General features: G+C 55.7%; 6 protein-coding genes across 6 annotated transcripts; 3 read left to right on the top strand and 3 right to left on the bottom strand.

Annotated features, from left to right (window-relative positions):
• Window positions 1-2499: 2499 nt before the first annotated feature.
• Window positions 2500-4736, top strand: CCM_09534 (DUF907 domain protein; the record flags this gene model as incomplete). The annotated part of the gene is made up of 2 exons (XM_006674667.1): window positions 2500-4333; window positions 4381-4736. 2 exons carry the CDS (start codon window positions 2500-2502, stop codon window positions 4734-4736), a joined length of 2190 nt encoding a protein of 729 aa, XP_006674730.1.
• Window positions 4737-5541: 805 nt separating this feature from the next.
• Window positions 5542-8681, bottom strand: CCM_09533 (guanine nucleotide exchange factor Vps9; the record flags this gene model as incomplete). The annotated part of the gene is made up of 6 exons (XM_006674666.1): window positions 5542-5584; window positions 5639-6312; window positions 6372-6508; window positions 6594-6671; window positions 6719-8369; window positions 8559-8681. 6 exons carry the CDS (start codon window positions 8679-8681, stop codon window positions 5542-5544), a joined length of 2706 nt encoding a protein of 901 aa, XP_006674729.1.
• A 687-nt stretch (window positions 8682-9368) lies between these two features.
• CCM_09532 (ATP-dependent RNA helicase DHX8) lies at window positions 9369-10004 on the top strand (the record flags this gene model as incomplete). The annotated part of the gene is made up of 1 exon (XM_006674665.1): window positions 9369-10004. The coding sequence occupies one exon, from the start codon at window positions 9369-9371 to the stop codon at window positions 10002-10004; it is 636 nt and encodes a 211-aa protein (XP_006674728.1).
• A 76-nt stretch (window positions 10005-10080) lies between these two features.
• CCM_09531 (ankyrin repeat-containing protein, putative) lies at window positions 10081-11914 on the bottom strand (the record flags this gene model as incomplete). The annotated part of the gene is made up of 2 exons (XM_006674664.1): window positions 10081-10107; window positions 10160-11914. 2 exons carry the CDS (start codon window positions 11912-11914, stop codon window positions 10081-10083), a joined length of 1782 nt encoding a protein of 593 aa, XP_006674727.1.
• A 1260-nt stretch (window positions 11915-13174) lies between these two features.
• CCM_09530 (amidase family protein) lies at window positions 13175-15054 on the bottom strand (the record flags this gene model as incomplete). The annotated part of the gene is made up of 6 exons (XM_006674663.1): window positions 13175-13392; window positions 13451-13654; window positions 13716-13835; window positions 13904-14027; window positions 14077-14182; window positions 14216-15054. 6 exons carry the CDS (start codon window positions 15052-15054, stop codon window positions 13175-13177), a joined length of 1611 nt encoding a protein of 536 aa, XP_006674726.1.
• Window positions 15055-15722: 668 nt separating this feature from the next.
• On the top strand, window positions 15723-18411 carry CCM_09529 (uncharacterized protein; the record flags this gene model as incomplete). The annotated part of the gene is made up of 2 exons (XM_006674662.1): window positions 15723-15778; window positions 16008-18411. The coding sequence occupies 2 exons, from the start codon at window positions 15723-15725 to the stop codon at window positions 18409-18411; spliced, it is 2460 nt and encodes an 819-aa protein (XP_006674725.1).
• Between the last annotated feature and the right edge of the window lie 103 nt (window positions 18412-18514).

The raw sequence follows: 18514 nt of genomic DNA, 5'->3' as shown, positions 1-18514 counted from the left end.
TGAATTAGTAGTGAATAGTTTACGGAGCAAAATCAGTAACTGCGAAGGCTATTTTTTGTTGGATGTCATGTCATGCAGAGGCTGTGCCAGTGTTATTATGCAGGTACGGTCTGGCGGAATACGAAGCTGAATAAAAATAGAAATGGATCAGCATAGCAGCGTGTGCTAACTACTCTTGACTCATCTCGCTCAATGTTTTCAAAGACGAGAAATGTATTTAAGTACCATTGCCACCATGAAAACGGCAATAGTAGTGCAGACTTGAGGCGTTTGGAATGGGTATGCGTAATGGGTTCACCTGAGTTGGAGGGAGAGCATTGTTAAATCTTGATACATATTAGTAGGTAACGGAATTGGGGGCGTCTATTGGCCACCCCTTAAGGGGTGACGGATTACGGGCATGTTTTATGCAGGGCGATTCCTGGCGGGCTTGTTTGGAAGGTCGGTGACGGATTGCTTTTGTGCCGTTCAAGTTGCTTCTTCTTCTTCTTAGCTGGTGAGAAAAAAAGGGGTCAAGTACGGATATTCAGGGTTGGGTTTCTTTTGCATAAAAAGTTTGATGGTTCGTGAATCACAGTGGTTTGTTGATATGTACCTGGTTGATGTACGGCAGGGTTGGTAGTAGTAAACTCGGGCGGCGGTCGAGAGTTGATGAATGACAAGGTTTTGCGTGGTGTTTTGGGTGCTGTTTCAGACGGGGGGCGGTGGCTGGTGATGAATTCTGGTGATGGCGTGACCCGGACCCGGACCCGGACAAGGACTGCGGGTAAATACCTGTAGGCGTTGGGTTTCTGAGGTGGGTGATGGTGGCTGTCGGGTAGAGATGCGTTGAGCAGATTGAAATATTCGGCAGCTGGACGGAAGCGGTGATGGGTGCCGTTTCTGCACAGGTAATATGAAATTCATACCTAATCTGTAGTTGTACGAATAACCTTGACCCTGTACCTGAGCTAGGGGAGTGCATGTGGGGCTAAGTTGACTGCCAGCTGCGAGCAGTCTGTCGGCCAGCTGCCAGGCACCAACGGAGGCTCTTGACGGCAATCGTTGTGGACCCCGGCGCCGGCCCCACCAGCCAGGGGTTCACAACGTAGAACAATGCTGGCCATCATCGGGCCAAACCCCAAAAGAACATTGTCAACCACCACCAGGTAGGTACTTCATAATGCTTAAGAGAAGAATGACATTTTAATCTATCTTATATTTACCGACAGAGCATTCCATGTTGCCCTTGGTCTGGAACATGCAATCAAAAGCCATTTCTTCTTCATCCCATTGTCCCCAGCTATCTCTACTTTAGCGTCGAGCTAGACCAGGCGAACTGGCAATCCTGGCGCTGGCTACATCCGTCATCTCGAAACACGACCAGTCGCATGGGTGGTTCCTTGGTTCACAACCTCAACTTGACGAGGCCAAGATCTGATGTGCGTCCCCTTGCTGTTCTTCTTTCACCCCCCCTGTAATCCTTTCTTGTAGACTTTTGCGGGCAGGTACTTGCTCTTGCGCCGTTGCTTGCACCCGGCTCCAAGTACCCCTCCACCAAGCCCCTCTCCTTTCCCATAGCGAACCATCCTGTAATTCAACTCGACTCATCGCCATCACCATCACCATCTCCTCTTTCTATCTACCCTTTTTTTTCATCTCTTCCCGTCATTCACTATCGTTAACCCGTCACTCGTTTATGTCTGTCTTTGCCTCCTTCTTCGACAGTATCCTTCAGCAGAAAAGAAACGCCACTGGCTGGTGGTTCGGCCGATCCCAGTCCCCTGGGTCGTTTCACCCCCCATTCCACCCAACACGAGCTTCTCCAGCCATTCGCCCTCGACGAATCCTGTCCAGACTCGACTTCTTTTTTCTTTTTTGTGGTCCGCCGGCTCCCTCTTCCACGATTCGAGAACGAACCAGGCTTCAAGAATAATACCCGAACCAGGTTCCAAGCTAGTCTCCTGGTTTGGTTCCCATGCCCCGGTTGACTCCTGGCGCTTAACCACCTCTCTCTGCCTCTTCTCGCCTCTTCTCGTCTCTGCCCACACACATCTTGTCCCATCGCCGACTGCAACAAAGGTGCTTTCCATACACCGTACCGACCTGTACAATCATTTCTTGCCAAACACGGCCAATGTTTTCCCCACGAGCAAAGCATCTGGCCCGACTTTTTGAATAATACGTTTGCTATAGACAGCATCACACAGCAGCCTCCCTCCCGGCTTGCTGGCTGTCCGTCTCCTCCACGTCCTCTTCTGCCTTTGTTTTCTCGCTTTCTCAACGGTATTTGTTTGGGTACCCCGGCGGTATTCACTCATCATTGTTCTTTACACTTTTGTGTCCTTGATCACCTGATCGAAGGCCTGGACGCCGTCGATCATCGGTCATTCCCCCATCGATTTCAGTGCACCTCGCCAACGGCCGATTCACTTCCGACTGCGTTTTCGAACCATTCAACGAGGCTGTCGGAACTTTAACCCTTGCCAAGTCATAACCCGTACTAATTTTTCCGGCAACATGGCTCGACCATCGACACGATGGGCCGCCCTCTTCACCAGCGTCCTTCTAGCCACTGGCGCCATGGCCGCCGACATACTCACCACGTCTGGATTTAGCGACTGCGGCTCCGATGCTACCATAAAGGTTGACAAGGTTGATATCACGTACAACAACGCCGACAAGACAGTCGTATTCGACGTCTCGGGAACCAGCACGAGAGAGCAAAACGTCACCGCCCATCTCAGCGTCAGCGCCTACGGAAACCAGATATACGAGCGATCCTTCAACCCTTGCGATGATGCCACCTTTGTTCAGCAGCTCTGCCCTCTTCCCGTCGGCAACTTTGCCGCCCGTGGCTCCCAAAAAATTCCTGAACAGTTTGCTAGCATGGTCCCGGCCATCGCTTTTCAGGTCCCTGATATTGCCGCCAATGCCAAGCTCGAGCTCGAGGCTGCCGATACCAAGAAAAAGGTTGCCTGTATCCAGTCCACCGTCACCAATGGCAAGACTGTCAACGTAGCCGCTGTTTCCTACGTCGCTGTTGGCATCGCTGGTGTTGCTCTCCTCGGCAGTGGCGTCTCTGCTGTTGGCGCGGCCCTGGGAGGCGGTACATCTGGTGGCGCCGGAACCGTGAGTCCCAGCTTTAGCGAAGTCGTCGGCTGGTTCCAGGGCATGGCCATGAACGGCATGCTTTCCGTCCAATATCCTCCTATCTACGAAAGCTTCACCAAGAACTTTGCTTTTTCCGTCGGCTTGGTCCCCTGGTCCGGTATGCTAACCTCGATTGACAAGTTCCGTGAGAGTACGGGAGGCAATTTAACCAACGACAATGCCGCATACATTGCCAACGCTACCGCCGGTCAGGGCGGCGCCCTTCACTTAAAACGTGCCGTTGGCGCTGCCGCTGCCATTGTCCTCCGTGACATTGAAACGTCCGTCAACGCTACAGACGACGCTCATGGCGGCACCAACTTCCAGAAAACGGTCCAGGGCATCGAGGGTTATGCCCGCAGGCTTTCTGTTCCCAAGTCTGACATATTCATAACTGCTCTCCTCGTCGTCGCCATTATCATTGCCGCCATTGTGGTCGTCATTCTGCTGGTCAAGGTCATTCTCGAGGCTTGGGCCATTTGGGGCACCTTTCCTCAGTCGCTCAAGGGTTTCCGCGAGCACTACTGGGGTTCCATTGCTCGCACTATCACCAACTTGATTCTTCTTCTGTATGGAATCTGGGTTCTCTACTGCATCTTTCAGTTCTCTCGTGCCGACTCTTCATGGGCAGCCAAGACACTCGCAGGTGTCACTCTCGCCCTCTTTACCGGCGTTCTCGCCTTCTTTACCTGGAAAATTTACAGCACCGTCCAGAAGCTCAAGAATGCCGAGGGTGACGTCAGTGGTCTTTATGAAGACAAGGCGCTCTGGACAAAGTACTCGCTCTTCTACGATGCTTACCGCAAGAATTACTGGTGGCTGTTTATTCCCGTCATTTTCTACATGTTTGCCAAGGGGGCTTGTATTGCTCTTGGTGACGGTCATGGCATGCAGCAGAGCATTGCCCAGCTCGTCATTGAGGCTTGCATGCTCATTTTACTTCTCTGGAGCCGTCCTTTCGAGCGCCGCTCCGGGAACGTTCTCAATATCATCATCCAGACGATTCGTGTGCTTTCCGTCGGCTGTATTCTCATCTTTGTCGAAGAATTCGGCATCGCTCAAACTACCAAGACCGTCACAGGTGTCGTCTTGATTGCTGTCCAATCCACTCTCACCGGCGTCCTTGCTATCCTCATCGCCTGGAATGCCATCAACGCGTGCATCACTGCCAACCCCCACCGTGCGCGCAGAAAGGAGATGGGTAAGTCAATGTTCCCAAGAGCCAAACAACACTGCTGACAATGGTAGAAAAACGCAATCGCGAGCTTGATACCTTGACGCCGCTGGATGCCCACAACTCGCTCTTGATCCGCCCAGGCAGTGAAAAGTCGTTCTACTCCGCATCACCCATGGAAATAGACAAACGAGAAGGCCATGGCGCCCAAGGGCAAATTTCTAACCCGTACTCTCAATACAACCGCCAACCCGATGATATCGAGCGTCATGGCGTCATCTCGGAGCCCTACCGCGATGAACCGAGAAGAGACTTGACGCCCAGCGAACCAGGCACATATGGCCACTCCCGGCAGGCCACGGTTCCTGACCTGGAGAGTCGCAGCTATCGCGGCTTACCTCGGACCAACCCGGGCTACTACCGCTTGTGAGGCTCAGACGCACTGAACACGACGGTTCTTTGTTCAACATCCACTCCTTGACCACACTGTACATATCACCACCCGCCATTTCGCACCTGTATATATCAACCTACCATGAAACATGAAGCGAGTCCAGCAGCAGACGGATCCTCACCAAACACCGCGCCATACTTGGAGCCCAAGTTGGAAGGCGTCTCTTCAAGGTTTGCCTCTGACTGTATCTTTTATATAAAGGACAATTATTTGTAATTGGTCGGATGTTTTGTATATTGAGGGAGAATTGGCCGGACTAGGTATACCCGTTTCCTATCTCTTTTCTTTTTTTTTTGCACAGCCGCATCTTTTGTTTTTTTTCTTCGCATCTTTCGCGAGAGAGATTAGTGTAATTGGAATTGCCGCAAAGAAGATGACAAGGACATAGAGCGATATTCCAGACATTCCTTTAATTTGCAATAGTAAAGCATTCAACAAAAACAGTTTTTTTTTTTTTTTTTTTTTTTTTTTTTGCATGGCTCGGCTGTGCCCTCAGGGCAATAGCGAACGGAGAAAGTAAATGTGCATCTTGAGACTGGTTACGATTCATGACGTGCACCGAGTGGAACTTTCTTTGTTCATTTGGGCAGGTGGTGAAATATTGTGAGGACTCGCAAGCATGGAAAATACATGTCGTATATGCCTTTTTTTTTGTACGTTGGTGTACCATGAAGATATAAGTAAGTGCCCGAATAGAAGAAAAGGGAATAGTCATCACGGGTACTATATAAACGACCGCCGCCGCCGCCATGCAATTGGGGTGGAAGAAATTTCAACGAGTCTAGCTAGACAGCGCTAGGCATGCATCGACAGCCAACCCGACTCTGCAATAGGACAAAGGTTAGTAATACAGCACACAAATACCCTGCAGCAAATACTCCGGGGTAACTTGCCTTCCCTGCTTCTCGTACACGACGTCGCTGATGACATCCTTGTCAAGGTCGGGAAACATGCCAGCCAGCGTCTCGACAACGTTGGCATGCTCGGCGCGCTGCAGACGCTGCGCTTCGGCCGTCTCGGCGCTTGCCTGGCGCGCGGCAGCTTCCTCGGCCGAGAGCGCGTGCGTCGGCGGCTGTTGTTGTGTCGTCTGGGGCCGGGCAGACGGGCGTATATCTTCCGTGCTGGGCCGCAGGGAGCCGCTGTCCTGCGACGATCGAGGTGGGTGCATGGGCCGTCCGCTGGTGGATGACGAGGAGGGAGACGACGATACGGGCTCGTCGGAGAAGATGCGCCCAATGGTGGTGAGCGGCCTCTGAAAGGTGCGCAACAGGCCCGAGATGGCGGCACCATCGCCAGGTTCTGACTCGCCATCGTAGCTGGGCCGAGCCGTCGTCGATGGAGACGCACGCTCCGGGGCGGTACTGCCAGTGCCGTCGGTGTGACCCCAAGCGGGCTTCTCGGAGAAGGTGGCCTGCTGGCGGATGGTAGGTGACAGAGCCGCGTTGCGCTCGGCAATGGCGGAGACGGCGGCCTCGACGCTCTTTTCGAATTCGTCGTCACTGATGGTGAGGGAAGTGCGGTCCATGTTTTCAACAAACTGCACCGCTCCCATCTGCATACACAAGGCCGTCAGTATAAGCTGCTGGGGGAGGTCGGGGGCGGGGGACGGACCAGGGATGAGAGATAGTAACCAGCCTCGCCACCGAGACGATCTTGGTTGCGGAAGCGCAAAATGTATTGGACATTAGATACTAAATGCTCGGGGTTGGATTGAAGAACGACGTATATGAGTAGGGGCATAAAGGAGTCTGCTGATGAGTCGGATTTGTTATGTTTAAGCAGTCCTGTGAGTGTCAGTACGGGCACGTGTATAATCGGCAGTCTGCAGCGCACCAAAAATGACTTTGCAACAATTCAAAACACAAATGATCTTGTCGCGTGGGGCACGATACGACTTGATCTTCAATAATTCTGCAGGTGTTAGCTTGGCAGCTGCCTACGACCCCGGGCGGACGAACCTTGCTGGGCCAGCTTCAGAAACTTTCGTCCGCTGTCTTGGACAATGGGAATATCCAGATGTTCGGGCTTTATCCAGCCGTAAATGTTAATCTTTTGCGCAACAATGTCGTCGCGCTCCACGTCCTCTTGGTGCTGCCCGCGACGGCCCGGCCCGAGCGGCAGCTCACCACCGCGCTTCTTGGGGCGGGCGCCAGGGACGGGCTTCGGGGGCGGGATGGCGGGCGAAAATGTCTGCGAGTACAGGCGGTTCATGACGAGCTTCTCCATGCCCTCGCGCGCATTGTCAAATTCGGCGTCGGAGACGTCACGCCAGACCTCGCAGAGCATCATCTTGTTGGCAATGAAGGCCAAAAAGTCGCTAATGATTTTGACCTGCTCGTGCACCATCCACTGGCGCTTGGCGAACTCGGTCAGGAAGGACTTGAGGTAGCGTGCGACCGGGTCGGCCTTTTTGTTGCGGAGCTGTTCGAGGAACCTGTGAAAGTCAAACGGCAGTGTTGGCTCGGGCTCGGGGGCGGGAGGGGGCGGGCGGTGGATGGACAGCTGAGGAGACGTCGGGGAAGCAAGACTAGCCGATGCCCGGGTTTCCCTGTTCCGGGGCGGCGTGCCAAACGATCCGTCCTTGGGAGGTACTGGGGGGCCGTGGTCATCGGTCGCTTGCTGCTCTTTGGTGGGCGATGGGGTGGGAGCGCCGAGCGCATCCGCATCCAACGCCTGGCTGCCCGTATTGGTGGAAAGCGGCTCGAGGCTCGACTTTCTGGGCGGGTGCTGGTGCTGAAGAGATGCGCCGGCGAACATGGGAGAAGTAATCTCCAGTCTCGGGCTCATGACCTCGTCAGCGCCGGGGCCGCCTCCGTACTCGCTAAACTGCTCCATGATGCTCTGAATCTCGGACCGCGACCCGCCGTCGGGCTCCTCTTCGCTGGCATATCTCTTGTCCTCGCTCTCGGCCGACCTAATCGGCGAGATGGAGTCGGAACGATGGGACCTGGCGGCATTGGAGGGTGACCGTGACGTCGGCTGGGAGGTCATGGGCGTCGCTGGTGTGGGGTCGACGTAGCTCGAGGGCTCTGGTGAAAGGAACTGTCTGGCAGGGTCGGCGTCGGACTTGGCCGGCCGGATGGTGATGGCTGAGGAAGACATGGTGTCGCGATCCTGTGCGCTGGCCGAGGCATCGTCGTTTTGCTTCTTGGTAGTGGCGGCAGCGAGCTGCTGTGACATTTTGGAGCCCGTCTGCGCAGGCGGTGTGGTCGGGGTTGGTGTTTCGGGTGCGGACTCGACCACGTGTGCGGTGTCGGAAGGCGTATTATCGGTCGAGGATGTTTGGTTCTGAGCTGACTGTATTGTCTGAGACGGTTCCATTCCATGCTGTACTGTGGAAGGGTCTATAAGCGCAGCGGCGTCCCCTGCTCTGGGCTCAACATCAGCCTCAGTTTGTTGGGCTTGGGCCTCGCTGGGAGACTGGGATGGCGGCTCTGGTCCCCCAGCGGGCTGCTCCGGGGCAGTCATCCCCTGGTATAGGACGGATAGTATGGTGTTGTTGGATCGGTTGGTCGGAGGCGGTCGTAGTGGCGAGGGGTGTGGCTCGTGATGCAAGAGCGAGCTTGTGTAGCTTGAGCTGTGGTGGAGGTCCTTGTTGAGTGCTGTGTACTGGCAGCTCGGGAGATGGGCGTTTGCGAATACTGCAGTAATGTGGATGCGGCAGCAAAATCGACGGAGACTCGTAGGGACGAGACAGGATCGTCATAAAAATCACAGCGGTCGGCAAGGGACAAGGCACGGGGTAGGAAGAAGTGTCAATGACGACGGATGCAGGTTGCAGATGCAGCGGGAGCCTACCTTGGATGATTTGATGGAAGGCTGCGCGCGGGGGGGTTCAATTTGGGCCAGGTACGTAGGCGGCGCGCGGCGGAGTAGAGGAGGAGCTGTAACTAGGCCAAGACAGGGTGGTTCAGTGGGCATGTGCAAGTATGTTGGATATTGTATTCCTACAGGTAGGTATTGGTGGAATTTGTTTCAAGCAACAGAGCTTCACAATTCGTCCGGCGTCAAGACAGACAAGAGAAGCTGTCAAAGTCTTGTGACACCACTTGTGCATGATAGGTACTAAGGTACTCAAGGTGCTGTGGTTATAGCGACGTTAGTGGATGACGGAAGAGATTTAGTGGCTGCAGTGTACAGTGGTAATAGGCTGTAAAACACAAGGGCTTTTCAGCAATTTACAGTGGGCAAGCGGGGTTGCTGCAGCGGCTTGAGGTAGCCTTGGCGGGCATCATTACTTTCCACCTACAACGAAGCTCTGCGTGCGTGGCACGTGTATTTCATAAAATATAAAGACGTAGGAAAGGTGGTGTTTCTCATGCGTTTTGAGTGTCTCATGCATAACTATGCGTTTCGCACTCAAGGGCCTGGTGAAATGGCTGACTCATTCCACGGCTTCTCTCACGCAGCTCACATCCAGCATCGGCATCGTCCCAACGTCTACGGAGTACCGATGGCTCACACGCCGGCGGTTTAGCCGCACAGTCACAACGTGCCGCCTATATCCGTTGAAGAGTATATAAATCCCATTCTACTTACTGCAAAAAATCAGTCACTCCATATACTCATTCAACAATACTTACATGTCACGAATGCAATTACCTCAACATGTCCCAAGCCACTCCCACCGTCCCCTACCGCCAAATCAGGGCCCTCTACGACGACAGCACCATCACCGTCTACCAGGCCTACTCCCCGTCCATCGCCGACGCTGCCGTCGCCGCCCAGCGCCTGGACGCCTCCCCCGACTTCCGCCCCGGCCGCATGACCTGGATCAAGCCCAGCTGGGCCTGGATCATGTACCGCGCCGGCTACTCGTACAAGGACGCCCGCCAGGCCCGTATCCTCGCCCTGCGCATGACGCACGCCCACTTTCTCGGCCTGCTCAACCGCGGCGTCCTCTCTCACGGTGGCAACCTTGCCCCGGACCGGCTTGACAAGAACGCCGAGGTCCGCATCCAGTGGGACCCGGAGCGCACGCCCGCTCTCCATCGCCTGCCATACCGCAGCATCCAGATTGGTATCCCGGGCAGCCTGAGCGCGCAGTGGGTGGCAGATTGGATCATTTCCATCGAGGACGTAACTGATACGGCGAGGGAGCTCAAGAGGACGCTCGACGAGAACCCAGACGTGGAGCTGCAGGAGCTGGTCAATCGTGGCCTCGTCCCGGTGGAGAAGTTCTTTCCCGTCCCGGAGAGCATCATGGCCAAGCTGGACATGACGCTGCCAGAGCAGGCATCTTAGTTGTATCATCAATTATACCCCTTGTTTTTGTCCCATAATAGAAAGAAAAGAAGAAGGAATTGAATGCCTTCAACCTTCACGCAACCATAGCTAGCTGCAGCGTCTGGCTAGCACCGTATCAGTTGCAAGTGATAAAACAACCACGAGTACCGCACTATAAACTCAAACTCAGCTTTGACCGCAAACGGCTGCACCAGCTCCAGGACCCTCCTGCTCCTGTCCTTGACGCCGTCCAGATCCCCGGCCTCGACCCGGTCTGGCTCCTCAAAGGCATACCACGGCACCGCATACAACCCCGGGGTCCCAAACGGGTTCGCCGGCAGCGGCTCCAGCCCGGCCACCAGACACACGCGTGTTGTCCTCGGCCGTCCCATGCCGAAACTCGCCAACGGCGCGTCTCTGTCCAGCAGCAGCTCCAGCGCCCCGCATACCACCGGTCCCGTCATGCTCTCGACCGGCGGCACGGGGTTCACGCGGAAATTGACCTCGTAGCAGTCAATCTTGTCCGAGAAAATTTGCCAGGTCGGCGACCGCGAGACGACCCGCAAGGGGGACGACGCCCGCCCCGCGCCCTCGTCATGCAGCTCCGGGAACAGCAGGATACCGTTGGGCGTGAGCGCCGGTGCGACGGTCGAGGGCACAAAGACGGACACGGGCCGCACCGTCTTAAAGGCCACGTTGCCGACGTAGTAGTCTTCGGCGTGGATGCCGTCATCGGGCATCTGCCGGCGCTGCAGGTCCGCAATGAGGCGCGTCAGCCGGTACGGCGCCACGACGCGGTTCATCATGCACAGCGGGACGAGATCGGCGCGCACGCGCACAAACCGCGTCTCGTCCTCGTGTGCGGCGCGCTGCAGCAGCAGCGCCGGTGTGAATATGGCCTCGGCGTCCGCCCGCCGCATGTCGCACGCCAGCAGTGCCAGGAACAGGGTGCCCGACTCGTCGCACGGAAACGGCGCCAGCGGCAGGTCGACCTGCACGCCGAGACGGGACGCGCTGCGCGTGCTGCTGCGCGACGCCCGGGTGGCAAGGTACCGCGAGCGTCGCGGCACGAAGTCTGTGAAGAGCCCGAAGCGCTCCGGCCCGTCGGCGAGGAGCCCGCAAAAGGGATCGCTCGCGGGCGGCGCCTCGTCGAGGCGCCACACAAAGATGGACTCGTCGTCGGTGGAGCGGATGATTTCCTCTTGGAGGCGGCGAAATGCCTTTGCCCGGCCTTCGCCGTAGAGCAAGGGCATGTTAATATCAAAGAGGCCGAGAAGGCTGTAGGCCGTGTCCTCTTCGCGCGTCGTTCTCCGCTGGGCGGCCCAGCTCATGCGCTCCGCGACGGACGTGTGTTCCAAAAGGCGTGAGACGCTCGCGGTGCCGGCCGTGGGTTCGAATGACAGCACGTCCGTCGGGATGCCCGTCACGGCGCGGATGGCATCGCTGAGAGCGGCCCGCGTCCCCATGGGCTGCCAGTCGCAGTCGTAAAACTCGGCGCAGCGCGGCGCGATGAGCTCCTGCAAAGTCCAGCCTCGGCTGAACCAGCGACTGTGCTGCCCCTCGCCGCTGCTGGACGCGAAAGCAACGGCATCTGGCCCGGCTACCACATCGGCCAGGTAGATGTAGCAGACGACGGCTTGCTCATACCACTGAAACATGGAATTGATGGCCTCGGACAGCTCCGCGCTGCTGGACTTGTCGATGCAACAGGTGTCGATCCAGATGTAGGCAAGCTCCTGCACTACAGCAAGCTGGGCACTCCGTTGGATTTTGACCCATCCTTGTGAAGAGGCATTGTAAGAGTTGCCTTGGAGCTCTTGAAAGGTGACTTCACCGGCTTCCCACGTGTGAGACAGGATGGCGTACGGCGGTATAACCCCGCTGGTAAAAAACTCGAGCTCTAGGCTGCGGGTGTTGAGTAGCCGCATTCCCTCTGGCTATGTTGGACAATGACCTGCATGCCTAGTCTCCAGGGCAATGCAATGCTGGGTGGTATTCAACGGCGATGCACTTGTTGATGTCAAGTCTAGCTTATTGTTAGTGAGCGGAAATGGTGCTGTATTACCGGTGGAGCTGGGCTAAGCTACCTACTGTATTAGCTGCATTACCAGGTTGCCAGGCTAGCCCAGTTCCCGCCTATGTGTGTTTCTCAATCATGTAAAATGCAGGAAAAATCACGACCCTGGATCCAGGGCAAGCTATTCACTATCCATTTTCTATTCATATACCTCAGCCAAAGAAATGCCGTCGACCATGTGCCTTGACAATGAAGACGCAACGCGCAAGCGCCGACATCAGCTACAGCTTCTCCCCAGGACGTCCAAAAAATCAGGCCAAGAAAAAAATGCTCCCAAGTAACGCCGTCAAGTTGTATCCCATCCATGTGTACACAGAGCCGTCGTCGTCCGTCCACCATGGCTCGTCGTCTCGATGCTAGTATTTATAGAGCAATGGAGCCTCGTCGATTCTCCCGCACGTGGAGCATGCCTTGGCAGCCGCAAAAGACGAAGAAGCCCTGAACGATAGGTTAGCAAGCAGGTACTGAGAACTGTCATGTGCCGGCTGGATATGAGATGTACCAGATAGACGAAAACGGCCGTAAGGATAGTACCCGACATGGCGACACCTTGCTCGGGCGTAGGATCGTCGTTGCCGCCAACAAACTCCTCATGGCCGCTCCGGAACACAATCGCCAGGACAGACAGGATGATGATGGCGAAGACAGACACGACTGTGCTAGACGCGCATGCACATGTTAGCTCTGCGAAAAGCCCTCAAGGCGGCCCGGCTGCTGGCTTCGCAGGGGAGCTCTGCTCGACGTACCAGGACCAGGCGTGGCCGGCGCTGACGACGGGCTTCATGGTGGCGTGAGCGCGATTTGAGGGTCGCTTGGAAGGGATTGAGGTTGTCGGTGTCGTGCCGCGCGGGTGTTTGCTTCGTCGGTTGGGATAAAAAAGCAATCGAAGGGATGATTGAGTTGGTGATGGAGGCCTTTGGCCTTTGGCTGTGACGCAGGAGCTGCTGGCCTTGGTTGCGCGTGTGGAGACGCAAGAGCGGCACATGATTGGTCGTCCTGTGACAACGCCTTGCACGAACTCAAACATGATGGTTCTTGTTAAAATATACTAAAGAAGTATAGGAGTAAATTTAAAGAAAGAATGTGTGACTACATAAATTTGTCATCTCTACTAAGAGTCGTATGGTGGGAAATCATTGCGGAATGTAAAATACAAATTCGCGAATATCGAGCTCATCGAGCTGGGTACGCGCCTGGGAGGAAATGCCTTTTCGTAAAACTGCATCAATTGGAGCAGCTTGGCATCTTGTCCCTTGGGGGCGACAAATGTCAGACCAAAGGGTCGACCGTTGGGGTACGTGCCAAGTGGAACAGTTCCCATGAGCGCTCCTGAGATGAATATACAGTCAGTTTTCTTGAAAAGGTAAAAGGCGCAGTTGTCACACACCTGCAATTGCCGAGTATACACTCATCCAAGACCAACCTGGCGTCACAAGGAAGTCGACCTTGTGTGTTTTGAATGCATGCTCAATACCTTCTGTGACAGCCAATGCATGTAGCTTGCCCATAATTTCCGTATATTGCGCGTCATCAAGGCTTTCTTCAATACTCCTTTCCAAGACTTCTTGGCCCTGAGGGAAGTGAAGGCCGTCTGCGGGGAGCAATAACTATTATTCAATAGCTCTTTCAGTCATCTACGTTCTGTTACTTGCCTTTCTGAAGGGCGTCGGACCAGTGCTCCTTATTGTACTTGACCAGCTCTGGCAGACTTTTAGCAACGGCGTCGCTAGTATCGACGAAAAATTCGGGAAAATTAGACTTCATTTCGTGGCCTTTGTGATGATGAGCTTCGAATCGACTTGCATCATGTGGAGCCTATTGGGAGTGCCGCGCCACTTACGGATTATGCGTAGCATTTCTTCCCATGCTTGCGGGATGAGTCTGGCGCTCGAACTCGCATTCATGTTGACAACCGCTCCGAGTGCTTCCATCCGGTTCATGGCCTCTGATACGGCCCGGTACATCTACAAGCGCGTGAGGAAAGGGCTGCTTCAAAGATGATGCAATTCCTACCTCCATCTCACCATTCTTTTCATGGTATGTACCGTGAATCTTGCCGAAGAAATCTGGGTCAGCCCGACCAATGCGAAAGTCGGCCCAAACAGCATCGTCAGAAATGCTGTAGTTTGAGCTTGCAATATCTTAAGCCAACGGAACGTTGGCCTGGGCAATAATGCCGAGTACACTAGCTACATCGACTGTTGACTTGGCTAAAATGCCGGGTCTGTCGAAAGATGCTGAGCCTGGGAGGAGCCCATGACTTGAAACGAGGCCTCTCGAGGCAACAAAGCCAAAGAGCGCCGCATGGGACGCAGGACAAGTGATTGAACCAGCAATCTCACTACCCAGAGCAACTGGTACGAAACCAGCAGAGACGGCAACAGCGGAGCCACCCGAAGAGCCACATGGTGACTCGAAAGTGTATGCTGACCGCGTCTTGCCACCCAGTTTGGACCACCCTGAGCCTAGATTGTCGCCTTTGAAGCCAGCTAACTCATCAAGATTCGTCTTGCCTAGGATAATGGCACCGGCTCGGCGAAGTTGCAGAACTGCAGCGGCATCATGCTTGGCCGTGACATTAGCAAATGCGACGACGCCGCCAGTGGTAGGCAGCCCAAGCGACGGCTCTGTCGCAAAGTTGTCCTTGACGAGGACCGGAACGCCAAATAAAGCACTTAGACGAGTTGCTTTCTGTCGCTCACTGTCAATGCGTGTGGCAGTGGACCGCAGCTGGTCGCGCGAAACCAGGCTGAGGACAGAATTCAGACGCAGGCCATTCTTGTCGTGGTGCTGAATACGAGCAATACACTCCTGGACTAGTTGAACGCTAGTGAACCGTCCAGAGCTCAAGTGGGCTGTTAGGTCGCTGACCGTGGCCGTGAGGAGATTTACGGAGTGCGGCAGACAAGTGTTGGTCGGCGGCAACGTCCAAAGGGTTCCGATGGCGAGAGTGACCAAAGCTACAGCCCAGTTAAGTCGATTCGCGATCATGGTGTAGATGAATCGCGTAAAGTTGCCAAGTTTTCAAGGGGGAAGATGTGTTTATGACTGGGAAATGGCTTTTATCTAGTGAACCCTAATAGATGAGACCAAATGTTTGCCATTATTAGTTCAGTACATACTAACAAGTAGGGGCGCTTTAGCTCCCCACTATCTGTTATTGGTGTACTAAAATTAATGCATGTCGATAAACTTAATTTAGCAGGTATTGTATCTGTAGTGTGGTGCAGACAGTTCCACAAACTCTTCAGTTACAAGAACAGTGTAGCTTTACAAGCTTCAAGGTACCACAGCCACGAATTTAAATCCAAACCGTCGCTTGAGCAATTGCACCTTGCCATCTGCCGGCATGTGACGACTCAAATGAAGTGCCCCCACGGAATTCCGTCGGGATCAGATTGTGGGGAGCATGCATTGGGTGGGGGTCACCCCGGAGTTGCGGCGTGGGACTTCCCCGCGAAGACCAGAAGCAGCCATCTGTACTTTGCAACTTTCACAATTTTATCTGTATCCTAGTTTCGACCGTTATATCCGCCGCCAAGGGGACCCAATTCATACCCCTACCCCATCAGATATACCGCGGGCAAAAGCAGAGTCATCTTGGGTAGCTTCACATGCCGAGGGCGTTTGCCCGTACCCTCAATTGCCTGACCGTCCCCATGTCCGTCAACGGGGTCGGGTATAAGCGCGCAAGTCGCAAGGGAGCGCCGCGCAAGTTCGTCTGCGAGCATCCCGGCTGCGACAAGGTCTACTCCAGAGCCGAGCACCTGCTGCGGCATCAGCTAAACCGTGAGACACGCCCACCCGCAGACGCCGATGCACATGTTCCCCATGCAACGCCAGACCCCCACAGCCCGGCTAACTCGCGACCCCCCAATCTGATCAGACAACCCCAAAGAGATCTTTCGTTGCGACCTAGGAGACTGCGACCAAAAGTTTGTCAGGCCCGATCTACTTGCCAGGCACAAGAAGCGTCACACGGCGTCCTACACCCCACGTAACCGCATCCCCAGCTTCGACACGTCCGAGGACCGAAGCACCCTGCTCGACGCGTCGCCGAGGCAGCAACATGCTGAAGTGACGGCGTCACGGCCATCGTATGACCATCATACACATCCGCACTTGAGTGGCCCGCATGATGCGGCCATTCTGCTGACACCAGAGTCCCACACGGAGCCGACTCCGTCGTCGTCGCTTAGGCACGCGTTGCACGGCCGGCATAGTCACCAAAGCAGCGTCTGGCCGCCAATGGATGAGCAATCACATCCTCCTATGATGCGCCACCGGAACAGCTTCTATGCTAGCGACCCAACGTCGATACCAGAACCCGCCAGTTTGATATCCTTTCCCGCTGCGTCCTACCCTCCCGACAGCCAGATGAACCAGAGCAACTTTGCCGCCTGGCTGTTTGATCCCCAGACCACCTATGGTGGCTTCAGTGTTTCCAGTCTCCCGTTTCTAGACGGTGGTCTGGAGTCGACGTTTAACAACACGATACAGTACGACTACGAATCGCTCAACAGTCTCTCCCCCATCGCGCCTACACCACCCCGGTACTCGGATGCGCCGGACGAATGGATAACGGAAGCAAAGCGCGCAGAGCTCCTGCAATGGTTCCAAATCTTTCGCAAAAAGCAGCCAAAATACGACACTCTCATGACTACGCTGACGCACGAGAGTGCTGGTGACTTGCCGGCGCTGAATGTCGAGATGCTCCGAGATTGTCTCTACGAATTCTTTGGCAGTGTGTCTCCACGGCTCCCCATTGTACATCAGCACACGTTCTCTGCCAATCGCTGCTCGGTCTTTCTACTTCTGGTCATGATCGCTCTCGGTGCTGCTTCACTGAAGAACCGGGATAGAACAGGCCAGCAATCAGAATACGGGGCCTTTGCGGATGTCATTATTCACTCCGTTCGGTGGGAAATCTTGACTTCGGACGACTCAGCACCTCCTGCGAATCTTTGGGTAGCACAGGCTCTTTTGCTGGTAGAGTTCTACGAGAAACTGTACTCGTCCAGGCGATTCCACGAGAGAGCGCACATCTACCACCCCTCGTTTCTCACGCTGCTGCGCAGAGGCAGCCCCTTGATCGGCAGAACAGGCAGCGAATCCCCGGCCGAACCAGAGACACACAACGAACGGGGCCTGCCCGGGATGCATCTAGATTCGCATACATGGTGGACGCGGTGGGCGGAAACAGAGTCGATGCATCGCGTCGTCTTTGCCGCCTTTATGCTCGACATTATCCACGCCGCCATTTTCGGCCACGCAGCAGACATGGCAGCGCACGAAATCCGCCTGCCTCTGCCCTGCGATGACAATCTCTGGGTGGCAAACAGCCCTGACGAGGTGCGCCAGCTGGACGCCAACTTCCGCATGTACGGCTTCAAGCAGGTCTCCTTTCTAGACGGCCTCAAGAGTGCGCTGCACGGCAAGGAAGTCAAGACGCACTCCTTTGGACGCATGATTATTATTTCTGGTCTGCTGAGCGTGGGGTGGCATCTCAGCCACCGGGAGACGCACCTCAAGTGGCTCGACCTGCGCACACCATCGACCGAAGTGCAGGACAACTGGCGCAAGATGCTCTTGCTCGCCTTTGACAACTGGAAGGGGAGCTTTGACGTGGCCATGTCCGGGTCCATGTCCGGGTCGCCGGGTGGCGGCTCCCACCGCGGCGGTGGCGGCCCAAAGCGCGGCCGCTCCAACGGTCCCATCCACAGCGCGCAGTTGCTGTTCCACCTCGCGCACATGACGCCCAACGTCGACATCATCGACTGCCAGGTGTTCGCGGGGGCGAAGCGGATCCTGGGCCGCAAGGTCTCGGCGCGCGACTGCGCCAACGCCACGAAGCGCATGGTGGCCTGGGCAAAGCTCGGGTCGACGCGGCACGCCATCTACCACGCATTTCGGCTGCTGCACCGCGTGCTGGTAGAGCCGCAGCAGCAGCAGCGGCGGCAGCCGCCCGTGCCCGGCGCTGCCGCAGGAGGCGGTGGCTGCTACTCGATCAAGGACGAGCCGGACCCCCACCGGCCGTGGATCATGTACTTTGCTGTGCTGACGATTTGGACGTTTGTGCAGGCGCTGGGCCGCTCGACGGGCAAGCCGCTGGCGCTCCAGTCGCCCACCATGGCGAGCACCACGCACGCACGCATGGCCGAGTACCTGTCCCGCGTCGCGGCGCTGCCGGAGCTCGACGAGCGGTCGGCGAGCAGGCTGCACGACGGGCTGCCGGACCTGCTAGACGTCATGGTGGGGATCCTAGACGAGGTCGACACGGAGCTTCTCGTCGAGGCGCGAAACAGACTGCGCGTGTGCAAGGAGATGATTACCGGCGGGCCTAGGTGATGAAGAAATGAATGTGTATGAGCGGCATTAAGGCTTGACCAGATAGTGCACCGCCTGGCCCTGCCCTGGTCTATTCCTATCAGCGGGGGTGGCATCTTGTCAT

Source organism: Cordyceps militaris (assembly GCF_000225605.1).
Source record: "Cordyceps militaris CM01 unplaced genomic scaffold CCM_S00009, whole genome shotgun sequence".
In the NCBI taxonomy this organism is placed as follows: Eukaryota; Fungi; Ascomycota; class Sordariomycetes; order Hypocreales; family Cordycipitaceae; genus Cordyceps; species Cordyceps militaris.
This window is presented reverse-complemented; position numbering and strand designations above follow the sequence as displayed.